The 21,770-nt window shown below is 38.8% G+C and overlaps 3 protein-coding genes across 22 annotated transcripts in view; 2 read left to right on the top strand and 1 right to left on the bottom strand.

Moving 5' to 3' along the window:
• krt222 (keratin 222) overlaps positions 1 to 9,908 on the bottom strand; it is a 43,446-nt gene extending 33,538 nt beyond the window's left edge. Inside the window, exons 1-2 of one of the 3 annotated variants that reach the window (XM_015039657.1) lie at positions 9,821 to 9,908; positions 1,359 to 1,678 (exon numbers count right to left, since the gene is read on the bottom strand). The gene's annotated coding sequence lies outside the window, so the exon portion shown is untranslated. The remainder of the gene's footprint in view (positions 1 to 1,358; positions 1,679 to 9,820) is intronic. The other 2 variants (XM_015039655.1, XM_015039656.1) reach the window with 2 other exon arrangements.
• A 7-nt stretch (positions 9,909 to 9,915) lies between these two features.
• LOC106951891 (keratin, type I cytoskeletal 13-like) lies at positions 9,916 to 16,335 on the top strand. The gene is made up of 8 exons (XM_015039660.1): positions 9,916 to 10,315; positions 11,492 to 11,574; positions 11,779 to 11,935; positions 13,849 to 14,013; positions 14,127 to 14,252; positions 14,416 to 14,636; positions 14,860 to 14,915; positions 15,528 to 16,335. Exons 1-8 carry the CDS (start codon positions 9,938 to 9,940, stop codon positions 15,632 to 15,634), a joined length of 1,293 nt encoding a protein of 430 aa, XP_014895146.1. The 5' UTR covers positions 9,916 to 9,937; the 3' UTR covers positions 15,635 to 16,335.
• A 3,408-nt stretch (positions 16,336 to 19,743) lies between these two features.
• The window catches only part of rims1b (regulating synaptic membrane exocytosis 1b), a 76,479-nt gene continuing 74,452 nt past the window's right edge, over positions 19,744 to 21,770 (top strand). For 4 of the 18 annotated variants that reach the window (XM_015039633.1, XM_015039638.1, XM_015039632.1 and 1 more), the window contains exon 1: positions 19,773 to 20,972. In XM_015039633.1, the coding sequence (XP_014895119.1) occupies positions 20,806 to 20,972 (167 nt within the window). In that variant the 5' untranslated portion in view covers positions 19,773 to 20,805. Of the gene's footprint in view, positions 20,973 to 21,770 lie in introns of all 18 variants that reach the window. The other 14 variants (XM_015039634.1, XM_015039640.1, XM_015039636.1 and 11 more) reach the window with 10 other exon arrangements.

Below are 21,770 nucleotides of genomic sequence, written 5' to 3'. Positions count from 1 at the left end.
TGAGGACTGCTACACGCATGAGGAAGTTACCCTGAGGCCCGAGACCTGCCGCTCTAAGTCAGTACTCTTCCTGTACTGGGAGCCTCCTGCTGCTGCAACGCCTTTTTCATCATCAGTCCAGTTCTGGGGTTCAAAATGCCAAACTCCGTTCATCTCTTTCAAAGTTTTCTTTTTTAGTTCACAGTGTCAGCATTAGGGAAAGATAGACCAGATTATTGATTGATTATTGATTTTACTTGTTTGATTATTTCTGTTACTGATTTAAGCTGTACTGACCCTTGCAAAATTGCCTTACTAATAAAATAATTAGCATCAAGAAAATCTAAAAGATGTGGACATTCAGTTAATGAGTCACCTTAAAGTTCTTTGATGGTTGTAAAATCGCTATGAAGTTTGATTCTGAGAGGAAAAAGTGGAAAATGTTTTATAGGTTGCTTTTAGCCCAAACAACACCCTTGGGACTCGCCCGAGTCACTAAAACCTACCTGGTTCAGTAACAAGTGCAAGTTGTAATAAAGAGAAAGAGCTACCGTTAACAGGTGTGCTCTGTGAAGCTAGCTGATTGCGGGCTGCTCAATCTGGCTAATTCACAGGGTGAAAAAGGGTGGGACATCTGGATGGAGGTCGTCAGAAACCAGGCTAGTCTTTCTCGACGCCAGCTTAATCAGAGTTTACTTCAGTTCTGGACAGGGTAAATCTCGGCAGATTTAGGAGACTCAATTCACCCGTTAGATGGAGAGCTGGTAGCACATCTCCCTCCTCTCAGAAGGGGAAGTAGAGAGAGAAGAGGGGTGTTGTGCAACAACAGTGTAGAAATATAATATTATGGTTGCGTATTTTTCTAAGAAGAAAGAATGGAATGGAAGACAGATTGAAACTGAACTGAAATTCAGAATTTAACTAAATGGCATCCATACATTTTGTTTGTATCTGAATCTGCACTTGCACTGAAATAAATTTGAAATAGTCTGAACTGGTCCGCACATATTTTTTTTTATGTGAAACGTATACGCCTGCTTTGACTTCAAAGAGCTGTGTCTGTGAACATTCAGCTGCTGTATCTATGCATATTTAACTTCTCCACTGAGCAAATAAAAGGCAGGATGTTTGAGTTATGGATGCAAAGAGCTACAACCACTTTACAAATATTGTCTCCGTCTAGACGTTAATTCATTATGCAAATTTTCTCAGGAGAGTTTAAAACCAGTTAGTTAAGGTTATACTTATCAGTTGTCACATAAGAGAAAGAGTTAGTCCAGTGTAATACCGGGCAGACAACCCACAGGGCAGTAATTGTGAAGACTTTACTCGTTGCTAAGTCATAAAAAAACAATCAGGAATCAGGATTGTCTGCTTACTGTCAGCACATTCCCACGCCCTCTCAGCAAGGTGGCTTCTCCTTGTTGGCAAAGATGACAAGAACATTTGCCGCCTAGTCGAAATCCTCGATGACACAAAGGCAGCTCCCCGTTAATCGTCTGAGACTGATGATTTCTGCGCCCATCAAGAGGAACAATGTCACAGGTCCTGTTTCTGAAGGTAATGTTGCTTCCTTCTGCGACCCAAGAAATGCCTCCTGATGCATAGCATTCGTGTTTGTTAGTAAGTGACGTCCCAAGCTGGTGCTGACTTGTTATTCAAATTTCAGGAGGAGAGGTGGAGGCTGCAGCTGTGGACACTGTGTACAAGAGAGAGAGAGAGAGAGAGAGAGAAAAGAAACAAGCCAACCTCAGACTATGGGTTTAACATCAAGCACTTTCATGAATCCGACCTCTAGGTAACTCTGCATTCCTCTGTTCCTGTGAAGGGTGGACTCTTAGTTTCCACTTTCTAAACAAAGAGTCCTTTATTTAAGGAATTGAAAGGACAAACATCAAATCTTCTTGAATAAAGCCTCAAGCAATCACAAAACAAACTTCATAAGTTTTTGACCAGACAATATGTGATAATGCACACCAATTAAGATCGGGATTGCAGTTTATGTAGCCTAAATCCAAACATATTGAGCAGATTATATTACTAGGAACTCTGAACCGGTCTTTGTTGTAAGAGAGATTGTCAGCTTAAGTTAAATAAGCCTCTCTCACATTGTCAGGTTTATACAAAGCTGGCATTTATCTAACCATTCATCCTGGACTTACTGACCCTAGCTTAATTATACTGTACCATTTAAAACAACATATATATGTATATTTTTATTTAGTTTTTAATACAACGAATATAACGAGTCATGTTTTGATCCAAGATTATGAAATTTGGTAGACACATAACTTCTCAAAACTTTCAAAATTGTCCCTTGAGCCCTTTGTCCAAACCCAACAGGAAGTCGGCCATTTGGGATCAAAACTGCCATTTTGTCTGTTTTACACACATTGCGTCTGAGTGAACTTCTCCTACAGCTTTTGAGTCACAGACTTCAAAATGACTCAACACAATCTTAAGGTGCTGAAGATCAAAAGTTATCAAAAGCTTTTTGCTGCATCAAATCATGTAGAAGTCATCAAGCCTCTAATAATGTCCACACACAAGGCCAGAGCTGGATCAAACTGTTTGTGTGTCATTACAGACCAGCTCTTAACACATTTACATGGTCATTCGGTGGCATCACTTTAGCCCCACCTACTCATAACATGAAGTCACATATCCTGTTGATGGATTTCCTCCTTTTACATATTCACACTTACAATTTTCAAGCCGTGTCTGATGACACAGGTGATGCTGAATCATACACTGAACAGTGACTGTTGAATGGAGCATGTGAGCGTGGCAAAGTGGCCAATTCCAGAACCATTTATTTTGTGTACGGTTGGTTCTAAAACACACATGCATGATCCGATTTGCATCAAACTGGATCTAAAAGATCTTTGTCAACCTTTAAATGGACAATTTGGATTACCTTGAAATTTGACTCCACTGCGACCCTTGACATTTTTTACAGTTATATCTCACGGATACATCATCAGATCTGCACCAAATTATTTGTGCATCATCAGGCAGCACTGCTCTACACACTGCTGCTGCAGCAGATTGATGACATCCCTTTAGCCCAGCCAAAACAGAGAAGAAATTTGCAGGTTTATTTTGTGACATTTAAGGATACTACTTAATAAAGAGATCATTTACATTCATTGAATTCTAATTCTAATTCTAATATTTCTAATATTTAAAGTTCACTAATTATGGATTATTTAAACGTCTGTCCTGAATTTCTAAATTAGTAAATTAAAGTCATGCATATAGGAGAAATGTTGACATGTATAGATGGATGAGATTCTTCAAGCATTGCTCTTCAATAAATATTCACATCACAGGGTGTATATGTAGGCTATCAAAATGTCAACTCTAAAGGTCCAGCAGCAGTTTTTAAAGGTTAGGTAAATTTATGTTAAAGGTCAGATCTAACGGGCTTTTACATCACGTCCAACATCTTAAAAACAAACCATGAATCTAATTGAAAGTATGTTTGTTAATCACAAATATCTAAATTAAAGTTATCTGCTGACCTGCTCTAGTACATCTAGAGTTGCACAGACTGAAATTGCGTTTTATGACCTTTTGACTCAACAACTCTAATGAGCGTCATCATGAAACTATTGGGTGAGGAAGCTCTGTTTGCAACCACTTCCTGAGACTGAGGCAGGTTACAACAATGTCTCCAAACTGTCTGTAGTTCAGCCCCCATCTTTGTCATCTTTGTTTGCTGTTCATTCTTGCTGTAATGTAATGCAGTGAGTCACAACACAAACAAGCTTAGAGATACAATCTCGTAGGGTATGTTTTTGCATAACAAATATACAGTAAAAATACAGATGGAAAATGAAGTGTCAATTTTCAAAGCAGGCTCACAGAAAGTGCGAAGTTTTTAAGAATTACATTCGAGAGAAAAAAAAATCTCCTTATTCTGCATTGTGAGTAGTTGTACTGACTTCACAACTGCTGCAAGCATCTTCTAAAAGAAAACTGCAAAAGACTCAAAGATTCTGTTTACCATAGCCCCACAGAGTGCAAGCAAATAGCGTTAGAAAGAATTTGACTAAACTTAAACAAAAAACGTGGTGAAAATCACAAGAAAAAGAGATACAAATGGAAAGAATTAAAAGAACAACTGCCACATATCTTGATGGCTGTCACCTCTCTCTGTCACCTTAGAGATGTGAGCATGGAAATGTTGTTTTTTTTTCGGGAGAAAATAAATTTACGTTACCATTTAACAGCTTTCTGGCAAGCAAACCAAAGCTAAACATGCATATTTACACAAAAACAATTCAACATTGTTCAAGCAAAAGACTGAAGGATCCTTTTTTGTCTTTTAGAAAACAGTTTCTTGTAGTTGTGGAAAAGATGTCACAAACGTCAAGCCAGACAGATTTATGGGTAAGTCTCTTTAGGGTGTGAATATTTTGTTTATGTAGAAAGCCCCCATTCAATGTAATGACTTTGTTTTTCAACTTCTCTCGAACCTGGGTCAGATCGACTATGGCAGCAGGAGAACTGGTGCCTCCAGTTAGTTAAAAACAGGAAACTGAAGTTTAGACAAGTGCACTTGTGGTCTGCAGACAGGTCTTATACTTTCAGCTTCAGAAGTCCTTCTACCAACTCTTCAAGCCGATGGTGATATGACAGTGTGTGGGTATTTTCTTGGCACGCTTTGGGTCCTTTGCTAGTTGAGCATTGTGTGAATACAACCCACTGTATGATGTACCCATCTTCTGGTAGCTTATAGAAAGATAACGCACCATGCCACTAAATTCAAATAACCTGGTTTCCTGAGCATAGCAATACGTTTACTCTATCTGGGGTCTTAACAGTCCCCAGATATCAACCCAATAGATCTCCTTTGTGTTGTGATGGAACAGAAGATTTGGATTATGGATGTGCAGACAGTAAATCTCCAACTAAAATGTGATGTTGTCATGTGAGTATAGACCAAGATCTCTGAGAAATGTTTCTGAAAACCTTGTTGATTCAATGCCATAAAGCTCTGAAGGCAAAAAGGGGGTAAAGCCTTTGACTAGCAAGGTCTACTCTATTTAAAAAAGAAGCCTGTCAGTGTAACTCAGCATCTGTGTTAAAACTGAAAGCTTTCTATATAGTAATGATTTTACTATATAGAAAAAAATATGCTCTTAAGTTATATTTTAATATTCTTTGTTCTTGAACCAAGAAGCTGATAAGCGACTTAAGAAATAACAATTTGTCAAATCAGAGATGTCTTTGTACTTCCTTCAATGTCTCTTTTCACTGATTTGCATGATTTATGAGAGAGGAGTGTTCTTTTCAGCTGCAGCTGTCTTCTTAATGGTTTTGGATCTTTGCTTAATTTTAAGGAAACCTTTGTCCTAAATCAAAGGGTACAAGTGTTATCAGCATAACCTGTAAGACTTTTGCATGTTTCATCATGTCGTTTGGCACGTTGTGAAAGCAAAAAAAAGTTTTACAGGTGAAAAAAATAGGGAAGCGTTTGGGAAAAAAAAAAACCCTGAAGGCAAACTGAATGACTAGATGTCGGGATTTGTTTCCCCTTATAATCCTGACACGGATACAGGTGTCGTTCCAAGGCAGGAGTTCTAACGATCGTCTGGAAGAAAATTTGAGTCACCTGGTTCGAGACACTGTTAAGGCAGACAGAACCAGAATGACAACATAGTTATTCTTATTGTCCATTTTGTTTCTATCAATCAAACCTGCCGCACCTTCAAATCAAACACTGGCCATTCAAGGGGAGACAGACAATTATGTGGTGAACTACCTGCCACGCACCATTCCGCACATTTCAGTTTGTAGAAACAAAGACAACCCACAACTAAAAAAATATTTCAAAAAGTTTCTCATGCATGCAGGCAGGTAGTACTCCTGAAAGCCTGAGAACAAAGAGCTTAAAAATCATTACACAACAATGTCAATGTTGTGAAGGCCCTCTTTATTAAATAATATACACACACTCAATATTACAAAAGAGATAAATGGAGAAAGTTGAGCGGAAAGGATAAAACCTTAACATTACACTAAAGCCCCAGTTATCTCGTTTTTCCACAGCTTCACAGCATCTGAGTGCAAAAAAACAATTAGTGTTGTCATAATCAGTTGCGTGTGTCTTACAAAACAATTAATCTGGGAGTGGTGAGTTCAGATGCCATTTAGAGTTACACAGAAATAGGCAGGGCACATACTTCAAAACACGTCAGCTCAGATTAATTGTGCCAGAGTGAGACAACTCAATCATTTGTAGCCTCCTTATCAAGAGGCTGAGACATAAAACCATTCAGATCAATTAGATACATGAAAACCCTGTAAACGAAAAGACTGAAACAGCTCCCAGAGGCTATCATTAAAGAAGAGCCCTGTGCTGAGCAGAGTAATGTGGGAAAGTGTAAATAACTTTGAAGACTAAATGGGAAGGAATACCTTTAAGAGCAAACCCTTTACTTTTCAACAAACATGACTGCATCAAAAAAAAAAAAAAAACCTAACCAAAGAGCAAAAACAATAATAAAAGGTGTACCCAGCAAACAAGAAATCACAAGATAAGCAAAAAATCAAAGAGGTCAGCAACTGCACTGAGCTGAAAGACAATATCTCCATTTGCCAGAATTGCACAACATTTAAAGATGCACTGTTGAATGCTAACACAAAATGTAAGTTGGCCCAAGCTAAGTGTTATAATCTATCATCCTCATCCTTGCTGTTCCCCACATCGTCTCCTTAAAGAAGATTCAAAACTTAGGCTTTTTTGTTGTTGACAGCAAGCTGCAGTGTTGCTCTGCAATGGTTTGAACTCGTGTTGCTCTGCAGGTTATCTCCTTTCATTTTTTATTTGGAACCTGAACAAGCACTTCACAGGAAAAACACATCAAACAGTAGAAAAACAAAAATTGATTTAATAACAGGAGTTAATTGTCCCCAAAATAAATCCTGTCAGTCACCTGGAACTGTCACACTTCATGCATCTTGCAATGAGAACATGATCTGTGGTTGATATGCTTCAGAAAATCTCACCAGCTTTGACGGAAAACATGTTCCATCAGAGCCAATTTGAGATCTGAGGAATTCTCATAACGTAAATAGAAACTCTTTGGACAGCTGCTAGGGAAAAAAAGAAAAAAAAAAAAGAGAAAAAAAAAACGGTTTGCTCCTTATAGCTTCTGTTTATTTAGGAGTAAATGCTAACTTCTGACGAGGTTGCCGAGGTGGTCTAAAAGCTCCTCGGTGGCAGGGCCCCGGGGGTGGATGAGATCCGTCCGGAGATCCTTAAGGCTCTGGATGTTGTAGGGTTGTGTTGGCTCACGCGACTCTGTAATATCGCATGGACATCAGGGGCAGTTCCCCTGGATTGGCAGGCTGAGGTGGTGGTCCCCCTGTTCAAAAAGGGGGACCGGAGGGTGTGCTCCAATTACAGGGGGGTGACACTCTTAAGCTTCCCTGGTAAGGTCTATTCAGGGGTCCTGGAGAGGAGGGTCCGTCGGGTAGTCGAACCTTGGATTCAGGAAGAGCAGTGTGGTTTTCGTCCTGGTCATGGAACACTGGACCAGCTCTACACCTTCAGCAGGGTCCTGGAGGGGGCATGGGAATTCACCCTACCGGTCTACATGTGTTTTGTGGACTTGGAGAAGGCGTTCGACCGTGTCGAACGCCTTCGACACGGTCTACAAGGCCCCCTACAAGGGGGCCTTGTAGGGGGTTCTCCGGGAGTATGGGGTACCGGGCCCTTTGATACGGGCTGTCAGGTCCCTCTATGACCGGTGTCAGAGTCTGGTCCACATTGCCGGCAGTAAGTCGGGCAGTAAGCCAAAAGGAAAGTCTTAGCGCTGTTAATCACTTTCATGAATGGACTACTCACCCCTCCTCTTGGCTCTCTGGCCGCTACTGCTAGTTCCTCCACAACTAGCAGTAGCAGCCTAATAAGTTGAGTTTTTCAACTCTTAATAAGTTGGAAAACTTAACTTATTAAGAATTTTTCTAAATAAGTTGTTTCTGCCATATTAGTACAATGAGCAGCGCATACCCAAGGTTGATTGACAGAGCTAAGGCTTTCCTCCTGACTCTGATTGGTTGTTTCTGACCGGGAGCAGTGCATTTTCACAGATTATTTGTCTTATTTATACTGTTACGTCATAGAGGTAGTTTAAACACACACACACATACACACACACGTATATATATATATATATATATATATATATATTTTTTTTTTTACATACTGTAGCATTAAATATTGAGATAAGAGCACATACTTGAGTACAGAAGTACTCCTCCACAACAGCTTCATTAACAGCTGGAGCCTAAGGCAAAAGACCACTCAATGAAAAAAATTATCTTAAGTAATTCACTGTAAGATTTTTTTTTTTACATTTACATCAGATCCTTTTAGGTAAATAATCCTTTGCTCCATAGATTCTTCAAGCACTAGTGAAACAAGTGTAAGCCAGAATTGGAAGATTAATTATATCTACTCTCATTGTATCAGATCTGAATGGATGTTGCATTTCAGTCAACAGCTGAGTTAGCCACTTGTTTACACAAAGCAGCTGCATGTCATAATTAACCACCTCATGTCAGTCTGTAGTTGCCCACTGGGAGTGATCTGGCATACATAGGCACACTAAATCTCTTTCTGCATAGACAGAGAAAAGGAAAAAGAAAAAAGAAGACAAACACAAAGATTACGGTGTGTCATCAGATGTTTTATAAGAGCAAAAATACATTTTGTAAATGTTAATGTGCATGCAAATAAGATTTTGAACAGTTTTACAAAGAGAGAACTGTTGTTATCCACCAAAATGGAAAGTCATAAATTAATCTATAAAAGGTTTGTGTCCCAACATGCAGACAAATTAGGAACAAATGCAGGAAATTCAGCTCCATTGTTGGCTCCAGGAAGTGCTCAACTAACAAAGATCAGTCAGTGGTGTGGCAGAAGGGAGGTTCAACAGGACTCCTAGGTAACTTCAAAATAAAAAGCAATCCCTCATACATTGTTTACAACTGACTTTTCAAGGTCCACAATCAGGAAGACTTGGAGAAAGAAACCTGAGAGAAAGCCAGTGCTTAATTTTAGTTTACTTTCTTTTTTCTAACACTCTGTTGGACTCAGTGTGTTTTTTACAAGTCCCAATTTAGGCAAGCTTCAGCTGTCAACAGATGTCACATTTGACTCTAAAATGCCAGTCCAGGCAACAACATATTTAAAAGCATGACATATATTATGACTGTGGTACAAAGCAGATACTTGAATCAGTCAGATGATGGTGCCAAACATACAAAATGTAATGTAAGGGAGGTTGAGCAAGAGAGTGAGGAGGTCTGAATTTTCTGATCTCTTTAAGGTCTACTTATAACCCTTAATTGATGAGCACCAACTTTTGCTTCTAGTCATTGTCTCTCCATACTGACATTGTTTTGACCCACAATTGTATGGCTCAAACCAGTGAACTGGCTATGGAAGCAGCAAAAGGGAAGTTTCTCAGTACTTTTCTTTCTTTTTCTTTTTTTGTAACCCCACCTCAGCTTTATTTTATCTATTAATAAGTTAGTTGTGCGGAAAGTGATGTCTTCTTAATAAATGATTTTAGTTAGACGTTGCGGTAAAACGGCCCGAAAAATTAATCACACTGAGGAATTCCTTCTTTTTAAAGTTGTATTAATCAGAAGTAATTGCAGGGGACGTTCAAAGAGATAAAATATGTCTCACACCTTTTTTTAATGTTTCCTGAACTGTAATGTGGAATGACAGCCGTTACCTGACTGGGAATTAACGTGAATTCCGCCGCGCCACGCCACGCCCAGGTGGTCACACCTGGAATGGTAGCATCTTTCCACCTACCTGTCGGCCGCTCCCACCGGAGGAGGCTTATAAAATCCATCGTCCGCGCTGCCTCAGCACCGGTTCCTCCACACCGCCTCAGAGACGCTCTACAGACCCGTAGAAACACCAGCAGCCATGTCCACCTCGCGCTCAGGATTGTCCTCCTCCATGTCACTCTACTCCATGAGCTCCTCCAAGAGAGTCTCTCGCGGTACCAGCGTGTACGGCGGGGCCGGAGGCAGGAACGTCCGCGTGTCGTACGCTTCCAACGGTCTGGGCTCTGGCTTTGACCTGACGCAGGCGCTCGGCAACAACCTGAGCGTCACCACCAACGAGAAGGCGACGATGCAGAACCTGAACGACCGGCTGGCCTCCTACCTGGAGAAAGTGCGCTCGCTGGAGTCTGCCAACCTTCAGCTGGAGACTCAGATCCGGGAATGGTACAAAACCAAGACCCCCGCCGTCAGGGACTACAGCAAGTACGAGGCAATCATCGAGGACCTGCGCAACAAGGTAAACTTTGAAACTTATAAACCTGACAAATGAAGTCTATAAACCACAGCAGAATGTTGGAAGTTTTATTACACATAAAATAATATTACTACGATTAATAATAATAATAATAATAATAATAATAATAATAATAATAATAAGGAACGTTGATGCCCAAAATTCATATTCGTAGAAAAATATTTAAAAACATTTAGGCATGGCCGGATTTGGAATAGCTCCCACGCATGTTTTTTTTTGTTGTTGTTGTTTTGTAAATGCAAATTACAAAAAAGTCATAAGCACGCATTATCTTCAATGTTTTTAGCCTTAATCCACATTTTTTTAAAAAATACAACAAACTTAGCTTAAGTGTCTTTCATATACACTACATCATTTCATTCCTTCATCCCGATGTTATAGTAACTACGTCATGCATGTCCCTGCATGACGTGGCGGTTTTGTTTTATTGCTATAAAACAAAAGTGTTATAACAATAAAGGAGGCGTGGAGCACAGGCTTAAAGCTTGCTGTCATGTGCAACGATGGAGGTGAAGTAAAAGGTGGGGCTATTGTTGTGGAATAGGTACATATTGTTTCGAAACAAAACCCAGTGAATTAAAAGCTCAGAGTGAGCCAGCAATTTTTTATTACTTTATTTGTGTTTATTATCTATTCTTAATTTTTTAATTTTTCTCCATAAAATAAATAATGAAACCTTTATTAGTCCCTTAAAATATTGGTGGCCCATTGCCTATTATTGGAGTGGTCACAACCCCTTTTGTACCCCCTTTGGTGATGCCCCTACTACATCTAAAAATGTCATAAATAGCCTATGCTCTGGTAGACTGCTATAAAATATTCATTTTTAGTTGTTTTTTTTCTACAATTAGCTTTCTTGAAAATCTTTCTTCTTTAAGTCTAGTCCCCACCAGAATGCACCCTGACTGGGTAACATCCTGCATGATGACACGTAGACGTTTTTCAACAGCATCCCCCAGGTGTGGGATTTTTCCAGGCAAAATCAAGAACAACTTGAATTTATTTACATGTTGGAGCTTGAAGCAACTGTGAAGGAATTTGTTTTTCCCACACTCTTTTGAGAATAAACGAACGTCCAATTTAGGACGCACTCCAGTGAAAATTCAAAGTAAGCTGACGCAATCACTAACACATCTGCATGATGGGGGTTTTTTCCAGATAAGAGTCGCCACGCTATCAAACTGCGAGTTGATGCTGCAGATCGACAACACCAAGCTGGCAACAGAGGACTTCAAAGTGAAGTAAGTGAAAATAATTTATTTTCCATATATTTACTAATGATGTTGAGCATTCACACGGTTGAGTCAGATCAACCGGACATTTTTGCAGCCTCGTACCAGTAAGCAAACTTGGAAAACAGGTGGAACCAGTTTGGTTGCACTTTTTTTTGTTTGTTCACTGATGCTGTTAAGCAGTTACAGCAACACAAACCTCTCTCTTCACAGGTTTGAGAACGAGTTGGCACTGCGCATGTCAGTGGAGACGGACATCTCTGGCCTGCGCAGAGTCTTCGACGACTTGACCATGACTCGGACCGACTTGGAGTTGCAGCTGGAGAGTCTGAAGGAAGAGCTGATCTTTATGAAGAAGAACCATAAAGAGGTGAGATACTGACAACAGATCTGTAATGACCAATGATTCAGCTTAGCCAACAGGCATGGGAAACAAGGACATTCTCACAGTATGTCCTTGACTAAAACACCATGACATTGTTGACATTTAAACAGAATACAACTAAATTAACTTAATATCTTGGGAAATTGGGAAATATGGGAAAATTTAAACCTCAAAAACATCAAGAAGGTATTTTATTGCTAAAATAATGCCACATACAGAGCTTTGATGTTTTTTTTTTGTTTGTTTTTTTTGTCCCATTGATAGACCTTGACCAGACTTTAGAATAAACAACCACTAAATTTAGAAGGAGCTTTCAAGTGCACATTGTGCAGCATATGCATACTGTTTTGCCACTCTGCTTGTTCCAGAGTAACACCAGAACAACAAACCGATTTTAGCAGATTAAATAGTGGCTATCTGCTCTGCTAGCCTGCAGTCTGTTGCTTAACAGACAAGCCGTTGGTTGCTCAAACATTAAAGACATTAGTATTTCATTAGTATTAGTATTCTTTCCACCCCACTAATGTTTTATGTTTCATGATAAAATATTATGTCTTTATTGTAAGTGGGAAAGACGACCATGAGAGTCTTTCAGTCAGCTGACCATCAGTGCAGAGCAACAGGAGGGGCAGAAGGAAATATTATGTTACTTTATGGTTTCTAGAACACATTCATCAAGACACTTTATCTGGCATTGCATGAAAATGACTTTTAATCCAATAATCCCATGAGGTAGAGGTTTATGAGACCTCTGCCTATTCATCAAACTTGTTTGAATAGGCAAACAAGGCCAGATAAAGTGTCTTGTCATCAAGACACTTTACCTGGCATTGCATGAAAAGGACTTTTAATCCGATAATCCCATGAGGTAGAGGTTTATGAGACCTCTGCCTATTCATCAAACTTGTTTTCTTCAGAAACCAGGTATATGGAATCCTATACCTGCCTAAAATGGCTTCATGCAAAGTCCTTGTTTACTGAAAACAAAATATAATACAAATATTTTTGAACCTACTAATTGAGTGATGCAAACAATACTATCTACTACCTGAAACAATATTTTCAATGATATAATAAAATATATATTTTTGCTGTTGAGAAAATGCTATGTCGGCTATAGATTGTTAATCTGAATTGGCATGAAATTAGACATAAATTAGACATAACACAGTTTGGGAAATTAAGATATTAAAAGGCATCCGGCTCATTAGTTAATCTAGAACTACAAAATTATTTCTTATACTACAGTAAAAAGGGCTAAACGATAGGACTGTAATGATTTTTGAGAGCATCACTTAAAAAAAAGAACTCTGTATAACTTGCTACTGTTAACTGATCCATTTCTCATATATACAAATATGCCCCCCAGGCTACCAGCAATACATTCAGGTAAATGTACAAATGTACAATTTAAAACATTGAAATTAGGAACAATTAATTGAGGCACAATTCAGTCGTTTGTCAGAGAAGCTTTAGGCAAAAAAGAAAGAAAAATATTAACTCAAACAATTTCCCATGAGACAAGTATAGATCTGAAAGCAAATGTAATATATATATATTTTTTTACAAACAAAACTTTTCGAGACTGACTGTTGAGCCAAAATTGACGCACCTTTGAAAAGCCGTCAACCCTGAGGCTACCAAGAATGACTCAAGCAAGCTCGTCTGATAACTGCAAGTCTCACATTACCCATGCTAACAAATCATTTTTAAACACCAGTCATCATTGAAAGAACAAAGAAGATCCAGTGAATGTCCCCACATTATTCACAATGTTTATAAATTATTTTATTATTTTTTTTTCAATCTAAGACATTAGCACCTCTCCAAAACTCGCTTCTCTCTGGGGTTTTATGTTCTGCTGTTCTTCATCTTTAATTGTGTTGTCCCTTTTTTAGGAAATGGAAGGCCTGCGCAGTAGCATGCAATCCAGCTCTGTGAACGTTGAGGTTGATGCCAAACCCCAGGAGGACCTGTCCAAGGTCATGGAAGAGATGCGATCTCAGTATGAGAGCGTTGTGGAGAAGAACCGCCGTGAGATGGAAGCCTGGTACAAGGTCAAGGTGGGGAAAGTCGGACAGAACGCGACTAGCTTCGTATTCATTTCATGCTCAAATTTAAGAGAAGGTTTGGAGAGTATTTCGAGTTGTTTTACGTCAATCTTGATATGTTTCAGTTTGACGAGCTCAGCCAGAAGATGGAAAGCAGCACAGAGACTATCGAGGTCTCCCGAAGTGAGATCAGCGACCTGAAGAGGAGGCTTCAGAGTATGCAGATAGAGCTACAGTCCCAGCTTTCAATGGTAATCCACTACACTAGTTGAAGTAACATGAACAATTCAATCATAAATCATTTAACATGTCCGTTACCATGTGTAACTACCTCAGGCTTTATAAGCAATGCCCAAAAAACAAGCAGTTAGCCCTGAGTAAGCACTAAAATAACTTGCTTGTTCTTCTGAGCAGAAAGATAGCTTGGAGGGCGAGCTGCATGAGACAGAGAGCCGCTACAGCCTTAAGCTGCGCCAACATCAAGAAATGGTGAACAGCCTGGAGGCCGAGATCACCAATATGAAGATGGACATCGAGCGACAGGCCTCAGAATACCAAACCCTGCTGGACATTAAAACCAGACTGGAGATGGAGATAGCAGAGTACCGAAGACTGCTGGATGGGGAGGATGTGCAGTAAGAAAAAATTTATCAAAGGCAGTAGAAATGTTTGAAACGGTCTGTAGCATAGGACACAGGTTTAAGCTGTACTTTCACATAATGGTGTAAAGGATTATGTTAGATTAACACGACTCCTGAGTGAAAATAACCGAGCACTTACTTTGCTTTACCATGCAACTGACATAATGTCTGTTTCAGACCGTATGAACAAAAAAACTAACTGTTGTCTTTCTTCCAGGAAAAATATAGTTGTGGAAGTGAAAAAAGAAGTGAAACAAGAAGTAAAAGAAGAACGTAAGTTTGCTGCAAGGCAATGTTTTGCTTAAATTTATATTTACATCTTTTGCAATGTCAAGCTTAACTTTTCCAGTTATGGATGTATGTATAGGACCGCTAAATATTTACTATTTGCCAAATAGCAAAATGGATTTAATATATTTTTTATTTACTTAATTTTTCCATCTCTTTAAATCTTTTTTCCTTTTCTTTTACATATATTTTTGCCATATTTGGTTGCACTGACTTTTAAGTTGTGTAACTTGTGTCGAGACTAAAGTCAGGGGAGATGGAGATCAGCGCTTTGTGATGATCTCTCCAACATTGTTTTGCCATCTGATTTCTTAAGATATTGCAATAATTAATTGCAAAACGATTTAATTTGCCAGCAAACAAAATTTTTCACATTCTTTTAATCAGAAGCTTCACACATCTTTGCATAAATGCAGCACATCTTGAACACCACAGTTCTTAGTTATTCAGATTCATTGTCCAGCAGTGAGGAAACACGTTTGCCTATGTTGCAGTTTAGTAATTTCATAGCTGTATGACAGATATTGCAAGAGATATATGTTATCATCCACGCAAGGTAAAAGTAATAGTTTTTTTTATTATCAATGTCTTCCACAGATAAACCGGTCATTACCAAGAGGACAAAAGTGGTGATTGAAGAGCTTGTGGACGGAAAAGTGGTGTCACGTACAGAAGACGTAGACACCGCAGTCATCTCCAAGTAAAACTGAGCCAAAAAAAACAATCAAGAAGCAGTGTCTTTTGTATTTAAGTCTCCGAAAAACACAGAAAGTATAAATATTTACCTTCCAGAGCTTTGTGTAGTTTAGATGTTTCGATTTTTTTTGTCACATTATTTATTCTGACTTAAAGACTGGAAGACTTTAAAGCTAGAATTGCTTTGAAAATTCTGTGCTTAGAAAGCCAGAACACATAAGCAGTAACACTATAAGCTACATCAGAAAAAAAAAAAAAATCCTATTCCAGGTGTAGCACCTGAAGGAATAAAGTCAATCCTATAATGTTAAAAACAAACAAGTGCAAAAGATTTTAGCTAGATTTAGGAAAACGAATATTCGATCCCCTTCTGTGTTGTTGTTGGCTTATAAGATGCTGTCACTTTGAGTGTGAAAGGTCATGAAAAAATGTATTTCTTATTTCTAATATTTAAAAATGTTAAAGGTGCTGCATATGGCATATTGTACACTCTCAAGTGACATATTGCTAAAGCAACTGGTATCACTGTTTTAAAGGGAACCACTGTCCAGATTCCTGCTGGGGTTCAAGTGTTTCTGATCAACTCTCACTCCCTCTGAGAGTTGTATCTGTTTTTTTTTTTTTTTTTTATTCTGAAAAGTTGTGTGTGTCTTTATCTTGTTTAATTTCCATTTCTAATGACAATAAAGAAGATTGGCAGAAAACATTATTGTGTTCTCAGTAATTTTTCTATTGCAAACACACACGGTGAGATGAATAAATAATAAATGAAGCAATTTTGTTTACATGACAATAAGATACAGGTTGAAGGAAAGTCACAGAGAGTTTAGCTGCCCTGATCATTGAGCCAAAAGAACAATTAATATCTTCTACCAAATGACAGGAGAATAAACAGACCAAGTAATAGATAACAAATAACAGGTGGACAAATGAAAACCATTAACCTGTGACCACAAAAGCATCAGGTGTAATAAATTAAAAACCAAGGGGTGTATTCAGGAATGATGAATAAAATGTAGGTGAACTATGTAGATACAGGAAAGGAGAGGGTAATGTAAAAGTAAGGATTATTACACGGTACTGCGACCACTACTGAAATGTCACAAGACAAGAACTCCAGCTCTCACCGACTAAAGAAGAAATGATAAGATTGATCAAACGTTAAGACAGTATAAAGTTAAACCATGGGGAAAATCAGGCAGCAGTCAACAAGTGTCTTAATGATACAAACAGAAACCTTTTTTTAGTCTATTTGGGCTTTTGTATATTTAAGTTAGTACATTTTGCCCTGTCTGTCAGACATTCTCATCTAAGAATTTTCATGTCAGTATTCTATTAAAAAGGTATTTTTCCTTTCATTCAACTGGAGTGGCACACTCCAGTTGAATGTTTAATGTTATTTGAATGTTGAATGTCATTTAACTGAATAATATTTGATCATTTAAAGAAAAAAAAAGTAGGCAAAGTAATTAACATATGAGAAACAGAGATTTGACATAAAGTCAAGTACTACTCTCTTTACTAAGTTCTCAGTTTTGGTCCTTTTATTTTACTTTTTTATTTTATTTATTTATTTATTTTTTACCTCTGATCTGATAATTAAAGTTAGCAAACATTTACCAAAAGAAAGTTTGGAAATGCCTTTTCATATGAGATTTTTTATTTTATTTTAAAAGTTTATGATTCTTGTCAAGAGATTTGCTTAATCTTTAATCAACTTTCTGAGTATCTCTCCCTTGTTGCTACTTTAATCCACAATATGCACTGTTTTAAAATGTCCACTAGATGTCAGTATATTCACGATCATTTTTATTATGTATTTTCACTCATTCTTTTTTTCATAAATTTCTAAAATGAAATAGTTTAATTTTGTTACATAATTTTTTTTACAACATTTGGCTTATTAAAAAGGCATGTTGCTGAAGCAATTTTTTAAATTGTTTCATTATTTATTTTTTTTCAATCAAAGCTTTCTTGTAATTGTACTAGAACGTGCATGCATCCTACAGGTAAAACAAAAATGTTTTACTTTTGAAAATTAGAGATGGAAATGTTACATAATATTCCATTTCCTTCACATACGTGTCTCTGGTTCTTATCTTTGAAGGTTGTGTTGCTATTTTCATCAACTCTTTTCTAAATAAATACATAACCATTTCAGAAGTAATAGCTATAGTCATATAAATTCTTAATAATTTAACAAAGTTTAGTTCAGTGTATTTTATGTTGATTATGTTTAGATGGACTTAAATGTAATTTGCTTATAATTGAGTGGGTGTCTTTTGTTGGCAGTAGGTCTAACAAAAATCTTCAGATTATTATTCTTAAAGAGAAAGAAAGAAAGAGACAGATAGGGCAGGGGGAGATAAATTATCTGTGTTGCAATAAATTTGTAGAAGAGTAAAAACAACAAAAAAAACACGTTCTTTCTTTGTAAAAAATAAAATAAAAAATAAAATATCTTAGATATGAATAGCATAAATTTGTCCATTTTTATTGTCTTTTATATTCCGTCAATTTTCTCCAGATATTGCAGATAACTGAACGATTACAAGCAAAACTATGATTTATCTACATATAAAGCACTGATTTTATTCCACATGTTTTATGTTAAATGTAGGCCCCTTATGTTAAAAGTATCTTTGTAGATCGTTATCATTACGTTTTGGAAGGTTAGTAATCTTACATATCTTTCAACTTGTATGCGCAAGCATAACCGGAAATATATGGTTTTAGAGTAGACGACTGACATTCTGAATGGCTGAAATCCGAATTATGAGTGTCTCTCCGTTAAGAAGATCCTGCCTCACTATTTTAGTGTAAATCGGGTTGCCATAGACCTCTAGGGACGTCTCCACGAAGCACGCCTCTGTAGCACGAATCTGTCATTTGGAGCTTTTTGTTCCCCAGTCACGACCTAAATGATGACAAAATCCTGCACCACGGGAAGCTGACGCCACCGCGGTACAGTCACCTCCTCGGTGACGTCGGCTGACGGAGGCAGCAGCAGCAGCAGCAGCAGTCAGGTTTGATGCCATCTGCTGGACGGTGGCAGCCACGCTCTCGGCATTACGTCATCCGGGAGAAACCGGTGCCAGGTCCAGATCGGTGAAGCCCGGGAGTCTGGTTGTGAATGTAAAGCAGCGTGGAAAGAGGCAACTATGAGGATGAATTTAAGACAGGACAGGAGGGGTGTGAAACTAAATCGTATGAGTGGAAGTTCTAATTTAACACACGTATTAGACTAATACATGAAGGCCACAATAGAATAGAATAGAATAGAATAGAATAGAATAGAATAGAATAGAGCAGATTTAATAAGACAATAGCCATTTTTGATCCAAGTCACTTTGGATGATACAAAATATATGGTGTTGCAAAACGTTTTGGGTCTGTGAATTATTCACACTTTTTCTTACATATTATACTGGGATTTTATCTTGTAGCTCAACTAGTATATAACTGTGAAAAGGTAAATCAGTGTTAATACGTAAAAAGATGATTGATTTATTTGTATTCCTCCTCACCATTTAAATACAGAGCTAACAGAGCATTATTATTTTATATATATATATTTTGCTTAAGTGAGAGTAGCAATACTTTATAGCAGTGTTATTCAAGTAAAGTAAATGGCACATTGAAATAAAACTAATCTTAAAGCTAAGTTTTCGCCAAAAGGTCACTTAAGTAATTGTAACTGAATAAATGCACACCTATAAATATCAATCGTCGAGGTTTGCCTCATATTCTCAATTAGGCTTAAATGTAGACTTTGACTGGGCCATGCTGACACGTTAACATGCTTTGATCTAAACCTGTCAATTGTAGCTTGTTAATGATCTCTGCCCTGTCCTGCCGCAGTCCCAGGTCTTTTGGATTCAAGATGACTGTCTTGTATTACACTGTTTAGCTTGATCCAGCTTTCCATAAACTCTGAACAGATGCCATGTCAGTGTTGAAGAACAAGCACTAATGTTGCCACCGCCACGTTAGGTGCAGCATGCGTTTTCAGCCTTGCACAGCCATATTGGTTAGAAAAATGTTTCACAAATAAAACTATGAAAATGTTGAATTTCCCAGGTTTACATTTGCATTTAGTTCTCTTTCACTTAAGTAGCCCAAAAACAACATTCAATGCAGTGCCATCAGAAGCTGCCTAATTAAAAACTATAGGACCCTTCAGTGTGATTTAATTCTAGTATAAAGACAGCTGTTTATTAAAAGCCTCACAGATTTCATTAAAAAAAAAGCATAATTAAGAAAACAGAACATTCATTTCTGCTCTCTAACTCAACGGACAGGCTCACTTGAAAAAAAAAAACATTTATGATTGACATCGTTCAAATTCAACAGCAAAAAGTTGTTTGGTTTACACAAAAGCATGACATTTTAGAAAATAAATCCATATTTAAAACTTTGCAGAGAAGTGAACGTCAGTTGAACTGCTGTCCATGGTGCTGAAACTCTTCTGCACTTGATATTTTAAACTGACTGTATTCATTTTTTTTTTTAATTGAGCCAATAAAGCGGTACAAAGTATCGCGAGAGGAGGAAAGAAATGTTAGATTTATACACGATTTGCGTATTCATATGGAGTGGGACTGCTTTTAAATAAAAACGCCGGGATGTGGCGTGTACAAGCTTTCAGATCATGACAGTGACGAGCCAGTCCTCACATGATTAGACGCTCCTCTGCAAAAAAAAAAAAAAAAAAAAAAAACACCAGAGAGGGAGGAAGGAGGGCTCCATTCCCAGGGAGGCAGCGGAGAGGCACCGAGGACTCCGCCTTCACCGCCCCAACGTCCAAGCATCAGTCCGGGGTGGGGAAGAGGGAAGAGACACGCCGCAGGCCTGACGAAGAGATTCGAAACGCGAGCGTGAGGAGAGACTAAAAAAGAAAGAAAAAGAAAAGAAAAAGAAATACGGAGATGGGCTCGCCGTGAAGGAGTAAAGACCGGGGAGGTGGGGGGAAACACCCAGAGGGGGCGCAACACAAAAGCACAACTAGAGGTGCCTGCAACCATGAGCGGCTGCTCGCCTAAGCCGCGGCTGCCGCTGCTACTCCGCCCGGGGAACACGTCGTGAGGTGCGCCTCGGGAACCTGTTAGCCGAAACGACACGCCGAGGAGAACCAGGAGGAGGTGGTGGTGGAGGTGGGGTGGTGGTGGTGGTCGAAAAGATGTCCGCCTCGGTGGGGCCCCAGGGCGGCCCTCGCCCACCCACCGTGCCGCCGTCCATGCCGGATCTGCCGGACCTTAGCCACCTCACCGAGGAGGAGCGCAAGATCATCATGGACGTGATGGCTCGGCAGAAGAAAGAGGAAGAGAAAGAACAAGAGATGCTGAAGTAAGGCCAACACTTAAAAAAAACTGTTTCTCAAGTCATAAGGCATAGCTTAAGAAAAAAAAAAATAGAGGTTAGAGGTAATCTCATACAACCTCATACATTTTTTGCGCCTCTACAGCCGTAATAAAGATGCGAGACGCGAAACTATCATGAGATTTACAGCTTTTTCTTCCCCAAATCAAATCAATAAGCGGCCACGGTGGGTGACGATGGCCTGAAACAGGGTCAGGATCCTTTACAGGTGCTGGTCCGAGGATGGGGTGTGACAGAGGGGGAAGGAGATGGAAGGATGAATCATAGCCTCGTATATATTTCACCCATTCATTTTCATCAATGGAGGACTGCACCCCAACCCTCAGTTTTACACATCTACCTTCAACTCCGCGGTGATTTCCCATTTTACGCACGGCCAAAAGGCGTGCGCCGTATCGGTGTGGGCTGCTGGGAGCATCATGCACGCACACACACACACACATTCACACACCGTGTGAGTGTGTCCATGCGTGCGTGTGCAAGGAAAAGTGATACTGCCAAGCCACTAGCGAGAAAAAAAAAAAAAAAAAAAAAAAAAGCTGCTTTATGATGAGTACGACGGTGCGCTGTACGAGCATTTGTGCGTTCCTCTTCCCAGAGATGAAGATGGGGTGTGGTTGGCACATCCAGCAGGCCTGAACAGATTGGAACAGAGAGTAAAATTATTGTAGTGTGTTTGCAAACGCTACGTGCAGTGATCAGGCTGCAGTCTGTCCAGGAGCCTCTCTGAAAAAGAAAGAAAGAAAGAAAGAAAGGGAAAAAAAA

Source organism: Poecilia latipinna, unplaced genomic scaffold (genome assembly GCF_001443285.1).
Source record: "Poecilia latipinna isolate Pla-1442-1.1 unplaced genomic scaffold, P_latipinna-1.0 Scaffold478, whole genome shotgun sequence".
In the NCBI taxonomy this organism is placed as follows: domain Eukaryota; kingdom Metazoa; phylum Chordata; class Actinopteri; order Cyprinodontiformes; family Poeciliidae; genus Poecilia; species Poecilia latipinna.
Note: the sequence above shows the minus strand (reverse complement) of the source record. Positions and strands in the feature narration are given on the sequence as shown.